Source organism: Stegostoma tigrinum, chromosome 17, assembly GCF_030684315.1.
Source record: "Stegostoma tigrinum isolate sSteTig4 chromosome 17, sSteTig4.hap1, whole genome shotgun sequence".
Lineage (NCBI taxonomy): Eukaryota > Metazoa > Chordata > Chondrichthyes > Orectolobiformes > Stegostomatidae > Stegostoma > Stegostoma tigrinum.
The window spans coordinates 26574415-26588893 of record NC_081370.1 but is presented as its reverse complement, the minus strand read 5'-3'; the positions used below and the strand labels follow the sequence as shown (position 1 = coordinate 26588893).

At 42.9% G+C, this 14479-nt stretch overlaps 1 protein-coding gene across 5 annotated transcripts in view; it reads right to left on the bottom strand.

The window, feature by feature from the left end:
- Positions 1–14479, bottom strand: part of sbf2 (SET binding factor 2) — a 609277-nt gene that overhangs the window by 345529 nt on the left and 249269 nt on the right. For all 5 annotated transcript variants that reach the window (XR_009446846.1, XR_009446845.1, XR_009446847.1 and 2 more), the window contains exon 4: positions 8998–9117. Coding sequence is in view for 2 of the 5 variants with exons in the window: in XM_059652034.1 (XP_059508017.1) it covers positions 8998–9117 (120 nt within the window). In the remaining 3 variants the exon portion in view is untranslated. The remainder of the gene's footprint in view (positions 1–8997; positions 9118–14479) is intronic.

Below are 14479 nucleotides of genomic sequence, written 5' to 3'. Positions count from 1 at the left end.
AATAAGGTAGATCAGTTGTGGATGGCAAATTTACCTTTGTTACGGGGCATCATTATCCAAAGAACAAAGGTTTTGTCGTCATCATTTATTAAGCTTTTAAATTTAATCCAAATTTCACTTTCTGCCATGGGATTCAAAGCCATATCCCCAGAGCATTAGCCTGGGCATCAAGTCCAGTGACAATACCACTGTGACACTGCCTTCCCCAACTTAAGCTTATTACAAATCTAACATTACTCAATTCTGATGAAAGGTTATCAGACTGAAATACTCACTCTTGTGTCTCTCTCGCAGATGCCGTTTGACTGCAGAGAATTTCCAATATTATTTGTTTATTTCAAAGTTGGGACATCCACAGTACTTGGCTTTGGTAAGACACATCACTCATTTTGGAGGGGGGGGGGGGGGGGGAGACACGACAGATGCCTTGGTAATAGCAGTGATATGGTATCGTCCTCAAAGTGATGGAGGGACTTTGTGGTGAAGTTCAAGACCTAAGCATAATGGTTCCTGTAATTATGAGTCTCAATCAATTATTAATCTCACATGCTAAGTTTCAGGATGGGCAGTACAGCATTTTGTGGTAGCAACGTCGAACATTATCACTGACAACAATACATCCTTCCCAATAAGCTCAATGCATCAGGGAAACCAGTGGAGGCTTGGGGACCGCTTTGCAGAACACCTCCGCTCGGTTCGCAATAAACAACTGCACCTCCCAGTCGCGAACCATTTCAACTCCCCCTCCCATTCCGTAAATGACATGTCCATCCTGGACCTTCTGCAGTGCCACAGCGATGCCACCGCGATGGTTGCAGGAACTGCACCTCATTTTGCCAAGGAACCCTGCAGCCCAATGGTATCAATGTGGACTTCACAAGCTTCAAAATCTCCCCTCCCCCAATCACATCCCAAAACGAGCCCAGCCCCGCCTCCCTAACCTGTCCTCCTTTCCACATATCCCCTCCTCCCACCTCATTACCTACCCCCATCTCCCATCTACTAGCCTCATCCCGGACCCTTGACCTGTCCTCTCCCTGACTCCCCAACTACACTCACCTTTACCGCTCCATCCCTGCCTCTTTGACCTGTCTGTCTCCTCTCCACCTATCTTCTCCTTTATCCATCTTCTATCTGCCTCACCCCCTATTTATTTCAGGACCGTCTTCCTCTCCCCAATTTCTGAAGAAGGGTCGAGGCCCGAAACATCAGCTTTCCTGCTCCTCTGGTGCTGGCGGGCCTGTTGTGTTCATCCAGCTCTACACCTTGTTATCTCAATGCAATCTATGCTTGTTTTGAACATAAGGTCAGTGCCCAACAGCCTCGGATGCACCTGTACTCACAGTCACCGCCGCAAGCATCAGTGGGGCCTTCTGGAGAGCGAACCCATGGAAAGCAACCGGCTGGATGGAGTCCCCAGCTGTGCACTCCGATTCTGCACTGACTAGCTGGCAGGAGTATTCATAGATGTCTTTCGCATCTCCTCACTCTGATCTCAGGTTCCCACCTGCTTCAATAAGCCCACCATCATCCCGGTCCCAAAGAACAATCAGGCAATGTGTCTTAATGTCTACTGTCTGTTGGCTCTGACATCCATCCATTATGAAGTGCATCAACTCCAACCTCCAAGATTGCCTTGATCCACTAAAATTCAGCTACCGTCGCTATAGGTTCATGGCAAACACCATCTCCCTGGCCATACAGTCATCCCTGCAACATCTGGATAACAAAGACACCTCCATCAGATTCCCTTTTGTTAACTTCAGCTCTACCTTCAATACTGTAATTCCAAATAAACTCATCTCCAGACTCTAAGACCTGGGACTCTGCTCCCCACTCTGCAACTTGATCTTTGACTTCCTGACTTTCAGACCGCAATAAGCAACGCTAAGCAACAACACCTCCCTCACAATAATCCTCAACACTGATGCCCTGCAAGATTCTATACCCAGTCCCTTACTATACTCCTTATACACTCACGACTGTGTGGTCAAATTCAACTCTAATTCCATTTAAAATTTGCTGCTGATACCACTGTACTGGGCTGGATCCCAAACAACGACTAGGCAGAGTACAGTGAAGAAATAAGACAGCTTAGTTGCATGGTGTAAAGACAATAATCTCTCCCTCAATTCAGTAAAACAAAGGAGCTGGTCGTCCACTGCAGGAAGAGGATTGGAGGACTCTCTCCTGTCGGTATCAATGGTGCTAAGATGGAGATGTCCAAGCTTCAAATTCCTAGGAGTAAATATCACCAATGATGTGTTCTGGTCCGTCTGTGTTGATGCTACAAGAAAGCACACCAATGCTTCTACTTCCTCAGGTGAAGGAAATTCAGCACATCCACAATGACACTTACTAAATTTTATAGATGCACCACAGAGAGCATTTTATTGGATACATCACAGTTTGGCAGGGCTACTGCATTGCGCAAGATTGCAAGAAATTAGGGAGCTGTGAACGTAGCCTGGTCCATCATGCAAACCGGTCCCCCTTCCGATGATTCCATCACTACTTCCCACTGCCTCAATTAAGCGGGCAACATAATCAGAGGCCTTGCACTCCAATCAGGCTTTCTTCCATCAGGACGAAAATACAACAATTTCAAAACAGATTCAAGAACAATTTTTCTTCCCTGTCATCAGACTCATGAATGGACCTCATATTAGAATTGACCTTTTTCTGCACCTTCTGTGCACCGAGACATATTTACATAAGGTATGATTTGTCTGAATAGCACACAAAACAATACTTTTCACTATATCTTGGTACATGTAACAATAATCAATCAAATCAAATTTTCCCTGCAGACACTTAATGCAAAATTTCAAGCATCAGCTAAGCCATTCAGAGCAGCTGTGTGAAGCAGAGGATGTATACCCAAAAAGAGAGACTGGCCAAGAAATGCTAGTATGTTCAATGCAGATTGGAGAAGAGTGAAGGAATTTTAGAGCAATCCAGTGAAATGAGCTAGATCACAAGTAGATTTGATATTTCTGTTCTGCACTGTTGCAAGTTTGCACGTGAATGAGAAACTTCATTTCAATTCATTCCATTATATCACTGTTGATCATGGCTTCAAAAGTCCATAGTGCCACTCTCCCTGACTACTTTGATAAAATCACTCCATGCTCTTTAAAATCCACCTCTTCGTCCAAACTTTGGCACACCCTTCCTGATGTCGTCTTTAGCTTTGTCAAATGGTTTGCATGTGTGTTCTAGGTGCTACATAAATGTAACTTTTTGCTGTTTATGATTAATGCAATTGGCGCAAAGGTTGAATAGTACAGGAGACAAAGATTTAGGACAATCTGATAACAGAAAACAAAAAAGTAATAATTCATGGAACAAAACATGACAGAAGCAGCTAGGACTCTGAAAACTGACAACTGTTGGCCATGTACATTACAGATACAATATCTTGCAATGCAAATAGAAAACTAAAATGGACAAAATCTTTTGAACACTTTGCGGAATTAACTAGATTAATGACAATATTTGTTATCATTAACGACTCTTTTTTAAAGAGTTTGGAATGACCTAATTAAATCCAGGCTGACAATTCTTAATGTCCCATTATTTTGTCATCTTATGACTAATGTCAACAAATTGGCTAGTAAATTCAAAGAATATGAGATGGTTTCACTTCAGTACAACGAAGAAGAAATGTTTTGACTTGCATTTGGTGATAATGATTAAGGAGTCCCCAGATAAGCCATGGTGCTGGCCAAAAGCAATGTCTCACATTCTCTAAATTCTCTGCACAGTAGAAGCCTCAGTGTGAAGTTTATGATGCATATCAAGTGACATGAACATTCTGCAATACTGTTCAGTTAGGATTTTTCACCACAGTTTTGTAGTACTTTCCATATCATTTTAATTTTATATTCATCAGAACAACTTGCATTTCTAAGCATTTTTCAATTATAAATAACCTAAAATCTTCATTAAGGCAAAACTGAGCACAAGACAAGAGTGGGGTAAAGGTTGAATGTGATCAGAGGTAAGCATTGTGGAACTTTTTCACAGGAATGCAGAGTGTGAGTTATGTAAAAGAAAGCAGCAAGGAAGAACATATCCCAAAGTGCCTCAGAACCAATTATGTACTTTTGAACTATAATCATTGATGTTACATAGCCAAATATGGCTGTCAATGTGTGCTCTGCAGGCTCTCAAACAAGATTGACGACTCTCTTGTTGGAATGTGGTCAATGAATAAATGTTGGCCAGTGTACTTGGAGAACCACTTAAGATTGAGCTTTGGCCTCATGTCATTCGAAAGTCAAAATCTCAGACAATGAAGAATCAATATACATTTTACACTTAATCTCTTAAGGGAGCTGGAACCATTTGAACCAATGTGTTTTACATTCATAGGAAGAGTCATCAAGAGTCAAGTTCACACATTATTTTTAGCTTAACATTCTGAAAACAAAGAGGAGAACGCAAAGGAGAACAGGACCTAAAAAACAAAAAAGTATATGTTGCCAAATGTGATTGAAGACGGTCGCAGATAGGAGGGAAGTAGAGACATTTGGCCTTTCTAAAAATCTCTGAGGTTTATAAACTAAATGCGCTGGATGACTGGAAGCCACTGGAGAGCTGAAGTGAACATCAAATGACAACAGTGGATGGAATTGAATGGTATACTGCCAGACTATGTTGCTCATGTGGAAATCAACACTCCAGGGCATAGGTTTTGATGCTTGGAGCTGAATTGAGAATCGCAACATACAAAGCACTTAAGTTGCACATTCATCAAGTAAGCCGGATAAGATCTAGCATACATTTTAGACACAGAATAATGTAACTTCTTTAGTTTAATTAGATCTTTTTGTTTTACTTGCAATGATAAACTGATGTTTGGCATTGGGAAATGTGAACAGCTGGAAGTTGAGGAAAATCAATATGGATTCACACCCTGAATTCAAAGTTCAAATGACAGCAACAGAAATACTGGTTTAAATTCAGGAAAATCATGATGATCATGAATTTCAATAGGGGTTTGTTATTACAATCATGTTCCAAATGTCTGTAGCCAGTCTAATTGTAGACAAGTACCATAAAAATTGAAATGGTATAACTTAAATAACTATTATTTGCCATTAAAAGTCTCTAAAACTTAATTATAACATTACAAAGACTTCAGTCCCCAGAAAAATCTGTAGCATAATTTGGAAAATATATTCTTATCCCTGGGCCCCAATGGCAAGAAAACAGAATTTACATATAAAGTACAGTTCCTTGATCCTAGTCTGCCTGTTTGTCAATTCCGTCCTGGTAAAAATCAACAATCACAAGGTTCCATGTTGAAACTCAAGGCTGCCATTTCAGGGAAGGATGAGAGAGAATGCTGCACAGTCCTAGGAATTGTCCTTTGGTTAAGACATTAAACTGAAACCCTGTTTACCTACTAGTCAGGTGAATGCAAAAGATCACAGCACTAAAGAGCAGAGGAGTTGCTCCTAGTGTGCTGGCTATTCTTATCCAGTGTTAAAATTACAAACAAATTATTTTTATTAGTCCCTTGTAATTTCTGGTCATACAATTTTCGACACAAAAACAGTAACTACACTTCAAAAACACCTCATCGGTTAAGTACTTCATGGGACTGAGTGCTTATGAAAAATACTATAGAAATTAACATCACTTGTTTTTCCCTATTTTGAAACAGTTGAAGGAGCAATGATACTTGAAAACTTCTTAACAATACAGTATTCCAAAACACATGAAATGTAAAATACAAACAAAGTGCTGGAAATGCTCACCAGATCTCAGGCCATGGGAAAAAAAGACTGAGTTAACATCCCAAGGCTTTCACCTGTCATTGGGGCCAAAAGGCATTTGTGATGTAACAAGTTTTAAAGACAGAAGCAGGAAAAAAATGTTGGGCTACGGACCAAAAGACAGAGCCTGTGACAGGTTGAAGACCAGAGAGCTCAAATGACAAATTGGATGGGAATGAAACAAGTAAACAAACTAAAGAGAGGTTGAATGAAATTTAATTGGCATAGCAGAATCATCACTAACAGCTATGGTTCGAAAAATATGGGAGTAGATGTCTGAAGTAGAGATTTTAAAAATCTGTTTATGGAACATATGGAAACAGATGAAGAAGAGTTGTTACTGTATAAAATACAGTTTTAAAACTTCTTATATAATTCGCTACAACTGCAATTTAGCTGAAGTTGGGTTTAAGATAAAAATAAATCCACTGCCAAACTGAAGTCCCCATTTTATTTTTAGAGTGTGCATTTAATGTTCTAAAAATACAAAATTGCACTATTATTCAGCTGTCTTCCTAAGAAACTAATAGCTACTGTCATTTACAACCACTCGAGTTGTCACAGCAAATTTCTACCTTGAAGTCTGACCTCCAGGTCACAATATTCCACATTACTTGCAAAGTATGCCAAGATTACGCTGTGTGGCGTTTATTTATTAACTGGTTAGCAAGTATATTTCCACTTGCAAAAACACAAAGAGACATATCTTGTAATAAAAACTTAACGAATAACACAAGTTCTACATGATTAGCTGTACAAGATACCATTAAGGCCACATCTGGAGTACTGCATACAGTTTTGGTCACCCTGCTATAGGAAGGATGTTATTAAACTGGAAAGAGTGCAAAAAATATTTACAAGCGTATTACTGGACGTTTTAAGCAGAGACTGGATAGGCCAAGATTTTTTCGTCCCTAGAGCATAACAAGCTGAGGGGCGACCATATAGAGGTTTGTACAATTTTGAGGGACAAAATAAGGTGAAAAGCCAAGGTCTTTTGCCAAGGGCAGGGAGTCCAAAACTAGTGGGCATAGGTTTAAGGTGAGAAGGAAAAGATTTAGAATATTTAGATGCGGTGGCACAGTGGTTAGCACAAGTGCCTCACAGTGCCAGAGGCCCGGGTTCAATTCCAGACTTAGCTGTCTGTGTGGAGTTTGCACATTCTCCCTCTGCTCGTGTGGATTTTCTCCAGGTTCTCCAGTTTCCTCCCACAGTTCAAAGAAGTGCATGGTTAGGTACACTGGGCATAGAACATAGAACAGACAAGTACAGCAGAGTACAGGCCCTTCAACCCACGATGTTGTGCTGTGGAATAATCCTAATCCAAAAATAAAATAACCTAACCTACATTCCCCTCAATTCACTGCTGTCTATGTGCATGTCTAGCAGTCGCTTAAATGTCACTAACGACTCCGCTTCCACGACTTCCACTGGTAAACTATTCCATGCGCTCACAACTCTCTGGGTGAAGAACCTCCCTCTGACGTCTCCTCTATACCTTCCTCCGAACACCTTAAAACTATGACCCCTCGTGGCAGTCAATCCTGCCCTGGGGAAAAGTCTCTGGCTATCGACTCTATGCATGCCTCTCATTACCTTGTACACCTCGATCACATCACCTCTCTTCCTCCTTCTCTCCAGAGAGAAAAGTCCAAGCTTAGTCAACCTCTCCTCGTAAGACAAGCCCTCCAGTCCAGGCAGCATCCTGGTAAACCTCCTTTGCACCCTCTCCAGAGCCTCCACATCTTTCCTATAATAGGGTGACCAGAACTGGACACAATATTCCAAGTGTGGTCTCACCAGGGTTTTGTAGAGCTGCAGCATAACCTCGTGGCTCTTAAGCTCGATCCCCCTGTTCATGAAAGCCAAAACACCATATGCCTTCTTAACAACCTTGTCCACTTGGGTGGCAACTTTGAGGGAGCTATGCACTTGAACACCTAGATCCCACTGTTCCTCCATACTGCCGAGAATCCTGCCTTTAATCCTATATTGAGCATTTAAGTTTGACCTTCCAAAATGCATCACTTTGCATTTATCCAGGTTGAACTCCAGCTGCCATTTCTCAGCCCAGCTCTGCATTCTGTCAATGTCTCGCTGAAACCCGCAATAGCCCTCGATACTATCAACGGCACCTCCAACCTTTGTGTCATCAGCAAACATACTAACCCATCCCTCAACCTCCTCATCAAAGCCAGTTAGTAAAACTACAAAGAGCAGAGGCCCAAGAACAGAGCCCTGCAGGACACCACTCAGCACTGACCTCCAGGCAGAATACTTACCATCTACAACCACTCTCTGCCTCCTGTCAGCCAACCAATTCTGAATCCAGACAGCCAAATCACCCTGTATTCCATACCTCCTGACTTTATGAATGAGCCTGCCGTGGGGAACCTTATCAAATGCCTTGCTGAAGTCCATGTACACCACATCCACTGCTCGACCCTCATCAACCTGTCTCGTGACTTCCTCAAAGAACTCAATAAGATTTGTAAGGCACGACCTGCCCCTCACAAAGCCGTGCTAAATTGCCAAGAGCATCCAGTGATGTGCAGGCTCTATGGGCTAACTATCGTAAATGCAGGGACAGGGTGGGAGCCTGGTTCCAAGTGAGATACACTTTGGTACGTTGGTACAGAGTTGATGGGCTGAATGGCCTTGTTCTGCACTGTCGAAATTCTATGGATTAGAGGGATGTGTCAAATGCAGGTAAAATAGGGCTACTTCAGTTCAAGTCAGCGTGGACAAGTCAGACTGAAGGGCCTCTCTGTGCTATATGGCTCTCTGATCAACATATGAAAAGATTAAGTTAGACTATCTGCTTCATTCAGCTCAAACTTTCTTATTCAGTGGGCCAAAGGACACTTTTTCAGTGTTGTAGATTTTGAAGGATCACGAATATCAGTTTTTTTTTGTCAAGTGCATACTCTAAGAGAGCAATGAATGAAGAAGTTTAAGTATCGAATAATTACCTATACCGGCTTTCAGAAAATTCTTTGTTTTTGGAACGGTTTAATTTGACTTAATTTATTGTAGCCACACGTACTCAAGTACAGTGAAAAGCTTTGTTTTGCAAAGGCAGATCATAGCAAACGAAGATATATAGATCATCGGGTGCGTGGACAGAGCGAGGCATACAGGTTACAACTGCACAGGAGGCATGCAAAGCAAAAGCAACATAGAAAAATACTAAGAGAAGAGTAAAATTTACCTTGAATATTTCTGGGTAATCCAGTCGGGACACGAGCACTAAACTTTTAGGTGCAAACACCTGTGCAGGTTGAATTAACCCTGTATCCTCCTCTTCACCTTCTGTATCATGTTTAGCGCCCTTAAAAGAAGAAATTGAAATTAATGAGACAATACACAAGCAGTCGTAAAAACCTAACGTGGAACTTGCATTTCTCTTTGTTCCAAAAGTATAAAATCAATACTTAAAACCAATAAACAACAAGCTTTTTTCATGTGCAGGAGAAGGCCTGAGGTAATCTGACAACATATGTAACAATAAAGAATGTGTTAACATTTTGAATCAAATAGGATTTTTTCTTCAGAACTGAGGAGTGTTGGAAAGATTATATGCTGTTGAAAAATGGGGGTGGGTCAAGTGGAACAAAAGGAAATGTTAAGGAAAGATTAGAGATTGAGGAAGCGGCGGAAGTAGGGAGGAGGAAAGGACAAGGTTGAAGCAACTGCAACTACCTTTGGGAAGAAATGCAGGGTCAATGATCCATCCCTACCTCTAAATGAGGTCACCAGCATCACATGTTCCAATCTTCTGACAACTTGATTCACTTCACGTGGTATCAAGAAATGGCTGAAGCTAACAGATACTGAGGGGCTTTTGGACCCTGACAACTCCATATATACAGAATACTTCGTTTTATCTGGTACCTTATGAACCAACAGCATCAATAAACCAGCAAAAATTAGACAGAGTAAACTTTGTTTTCACCAGCACCTTAATGAGCCAGCACTCTAGTTAAACTGGGAAAAATTAAATCCCCGAAGTACTGAAAGTTTACTGTATTAATATAATCTCAGTGATTTCAAAGCAGTTAGTTGACCATGCAAGTGAGAAGGTTCTCTGCCAGTAAAGCAAAGTTGCATTATTATTTGAGTGACTTATGCTGTAAATAAAGTAGAACAGTGACGTGTATACCCCGTCTTACACGTCTGTTACTTAGTGTGTGATTTTACATTGACTAACTGGACCTTTGATCAACCAGAATACTTAAGCAACCAGCATATTCCTGGTCCTATAGGGTGCCAGTTGATAAGACGTGCTGCAAAACTAGCTGCACCCCTCACCGGGCTACTTAATTACAAATACAACATTGGCAACTTGCCGGAAATCAGATCAATTTTAAGTCTGAATATTGTCCAACCATTTAGTTTATAAAGGCTGATCATTTCACCTGAAAATCTCCCTTGGAAATATTCAATGCACTTTATGCTAATATATTTTAGACAGCAGTGATTACTGTAGAGCAATGCTAGTCATTGCGGGAGTTTGATCAAAGGGAAGAACAGTTGAAGAAGTCACTGTTCTTTTCCTTTGTAAATGTTCACCTGAACAAGGCAAACAGGTCCTGCCCCACCGAACTCATCTCCACCTATATGGACTCCATTTTCTCCCCTTTGGTCCAGGAACTCCCCACCTACGCCCGTGACACCACCCACGCCCTCCACCTCCTCCAGGACTTCCAATTCCCTGGCCCCCAACACCTCATATTCACCATGGACGTCCAGTCCCTGTACACCTGCATTCCGCATGGAGATGGCCTCAAGGCCCTCCGCTTCTTCCTGTCCCGCAGGCCCGACCAGTCCCCCTCCACCGGCACTCTCATCCGCCTAGCTGAACTCGTCCTCACACTCAACAACTTCTCTTTTGACTCCTCCCACTTCCTACAGACTAAGGGGGTGGCCATGGGCACCCGCATGGGCCCCAGCTATGCTTGCCTCTTTGTAGGTTACGTGGAACAGTCCCTCTTCCGCACCTACACAGGCCCCAAACCCCACCTCTTCCTCCAGTACATTGATGACTGTATCGGCGCCGCCTCTTGCGCCCCAGAGGAGCTCGAACAGTTCATCCACTTCACCAACACCTTCCACCCCAACCTTCAGTTCACCTGGGCCATCTCCAGCACATCCCTCACCTTCCTGGACCTCTCAGTCTCCATCTCAGGCAACCAACTTGTAACTGATGTCCATTTCAAGCCCACCGACTCCCACAGCTACCTAGAATACACCTCCTCCCACCCACCCTCCTGCAAAAATTCCATCCCCTATTCCCAATTCCTCCGCCTCCGCCGCATCTGCTCCCACGATAAGACATTCCACTCCCGCACATCCCAGATGTCCAAGTTCTTTAAGGACCGCAACTTTCCCCCCACAGTGATCGAGAACGCCCTTGACCGCATCTCCCGTATTTCCCGCAACACATCCCTCACACCCCGCCGCCACCACAACCGCCCTAAGAGGATCCCCCTCGTTCTCACACGCCACCCTACCAACCTCCGGATACAACGCATCATCCTCCGACACTTCCGCCATCTACAATCCGACCCCACCACCCAAGACATTTTTCCATCCCCTCCCCTGTCTGCTTTCCGGAGAGACCACTCTCTCCGTGACTCCCTTGTTCGCTCCACACTGCCCTCCAACCCCACCACACCCGGCACCTTCCCCTGCAACCGCAGGAAATGCTACACTTGTCCCCACACCTCCTCCCTCACCCCTATCCCAGGCCCCAAGATGACATTCCACATTAAGCAGAGGTTCACCTGCACATCTGCCAATGTGGTATACTGCATCCACTGTACCCGGTGCGGCTTCCTCTACATTGGGGAAACCAAGCGGAGGCTTGGGGACCGCTTTGCAGAACACCTCCGCTCAGTTCGCAACAAACAACTGCACTCCCCAGTCGCAAACCATTTCCACTCCCCCTCCCATTCTCTAGATGGCATGTCCATCATGGGCCTCCTGCACTGCCACAATGATGCCACCCGAAGGTTGCAGGAACAGCAACTCATATTCCGCCTGGGAACCCTGCAGCCATATGGTATCAATGTGGACTTCACCAGTTTCAAAATCTCCCCTTCCCCCACTGCATCCCTAAACCAGCCCAGTTCGTCCCCTCCCCCCACTGCACCACACAACCAGCCCAGCTCTTACCCCCACCCACTGCATCCCAAAACCAGTCCAACCTGTCTCTGCCTCCCTAACCGGTTCTTCCTCTCACCCATCCCTTCTTCCCACCCCAAGCCGCACCCCCAGCTACCTACTAACCTCATCCCACCTCCTTGACCTGTCCGTCTTCCCTGGACTGACCTATCCCCTCCCTATACTCTCTCCACCTATCTTCTTTACTCTCCATCTTCGGTCCACCTCCCCCTCTCTCCCTATTTATTCCAGTTCCCTCTCCCCATCCCCCTCTCTGATGAAGGGTCTAGGCCCGAAACGTCAGCTTTTGTGCTCCTGAGATGCTGCTTGGCCTGCTGTGTTCATCCAGCCTCACATTTTATTATCAAGGCAAACAGGTGTCAGTTTAACCTCTCATCCACAAGATAGTGACACCAAAATTAGATCTGACAAGACTGGAGGAGTGCACTACATTTTTAGTCCAACTATTTCAGCGACCACAACATAAATTTAAATGTTCAATTCAGTTACTAATATGATCAATTTAGTAATTTGTCTATATTAGATCGAGAATAAAATATTCAATCATTTATTTATTATGAAAACAAGTCTTAATTGAAGAAGCTGCAGAGCTGAATATCTGTTTGAAATACAGAAGTTCAAATATATACCCCAAAAAACACACACACACACACACACACACACACACACACACACACACACATACAGGAAAAAGTGAAAAATGGATTTCTTAATCTCTCTGCAGGGATTCACTTCCGGAGAAAATGTAAATTTGTCAACGATGGCTAGTTCTTGAAAGTTAAATAAACAACACAGGGAAGCAGTGGAACAGTTAACATCACTAATCAAGGCCCTTTGGATTAATAATGTTTTGGGGCCATGGTTTCAAATCTCACCCTGGAAGATGGCAATATTTGAATTCACTAAAAGGCATTATAGAATTTAATCCTAGGAAGTGTGAGCTGATGCACTTTGGAAGAAGTAACAAAGCAAGTGAGTACTCAAATTAACAGCGGGGCATTAGGAAGCACAGAGGAACAGATGAATCGAGACGCTTGTTCACAGTTCCCTGAAGGTGACTGGATGGGTTTATACTGCAATGAAGACAGCATAAGTAACACTTGCCTTTATCAGTCATGGGGTAGATTATAAAATCTAGGAGATTTTGTTGGACCTGTCAAAGTTTGGCTAGACTACAAGTGGAGTAATATGCACAGTTCTGGTTGCCACATTATAGGAAATATATGATTGCACTGAAAGGCGTGCAAAGGAGTTCTGATGAAGAAACACTGGATTAGAAACACCTAACAAAGTCTGTTTTCTATCCACACACGCTGAAAGATTGGCTGAGTTTCTCCAGCAATTTCTGTTTTTATTTATGCATCTGCAGTTCTTTGTTTAATTTCACCAGGATTGGATCGCAGCATTTTGTCTTATGAAGAGAGGTGGGATAAGCTCAGGTTGTTTTTTTTTGAAGCAGAGAAGGCTTGGGGAAGTGGACAAGATAATAAGGGGCATGAACAGGGTGAATATTTAGCAGTTGTTCTCCTTATGTGAACGGCCAATAATGAGGGGCCATGATTTTAAGGTAAAGAGCAGGAAGTTGAGGGAATTTGATTCAGAGGAGAGGCAAATTGGAATACACTGCATAGGAGGCCAGTAGAGGTGGAAAACCTTAACCTTTAGGAAATGGTCTGTGGAAGAGCACTTAAACTGTCATAACATTCAAGGCTGTGGGTGAAGTGTTGGAATGTAGGGTTACTGTCAATAGGACAGTGCTGCATGATTCTGTAACTCTGAAGCATAAATGATAACTGTTGATTTGGCATTCTGGCATGTGTCACCAAACATTGACAGTTGTCTTGCAGATCTTCATAAATGCAACTTCCCCAGACATCACAGGATCAAGAATACTTCCAGGCAATCTTCAAGAGAACAACAAGGTTTCACAGCAGCTCCATAACAAGGAAGTTTAGCTGGGAAACCCCTTGCTTTCAACAGGCTTGTCACCTACAACTTCAAATAATACCCCAAACAGATAATGAAATCTGAATTCCTAAACCCAGACTAGTGGTCTCCAGTAAATATGGAGTTATTACAAGCCAGGTGACAGCTAAGAAACACCTTGTTGACAGATCATGTTCCCAAGTCCTTGCAATGATTAGTATTAAAAAGGTATCCACAATGCTTCAATCTTGTACACAAACTGAATATGAAGTCTTCATTACACATTCTTCAGTGCAACATTAAGATATTCAGACCAAGAGAAGATGTTCAATCAGATGCATGAAGAAGTGATGTACTGATGTTGGCATTACATTGATTAAAATCCTCAGGAAGAGTTTCAACAATGGATTTGATCAAGGACTTCAACAGTAAGTTTGAAGACCTAATATAGCCTGATAAGGGAAAGGAGTTTGAGACATATGTTTTATTAATCTCCACTAAACCTTGCACCATGTGTGGAAACAGCACTTTTCCTAATTACCCCCACCTGTCTTGTCATTTTCAAGAGTGCAAAATGTATG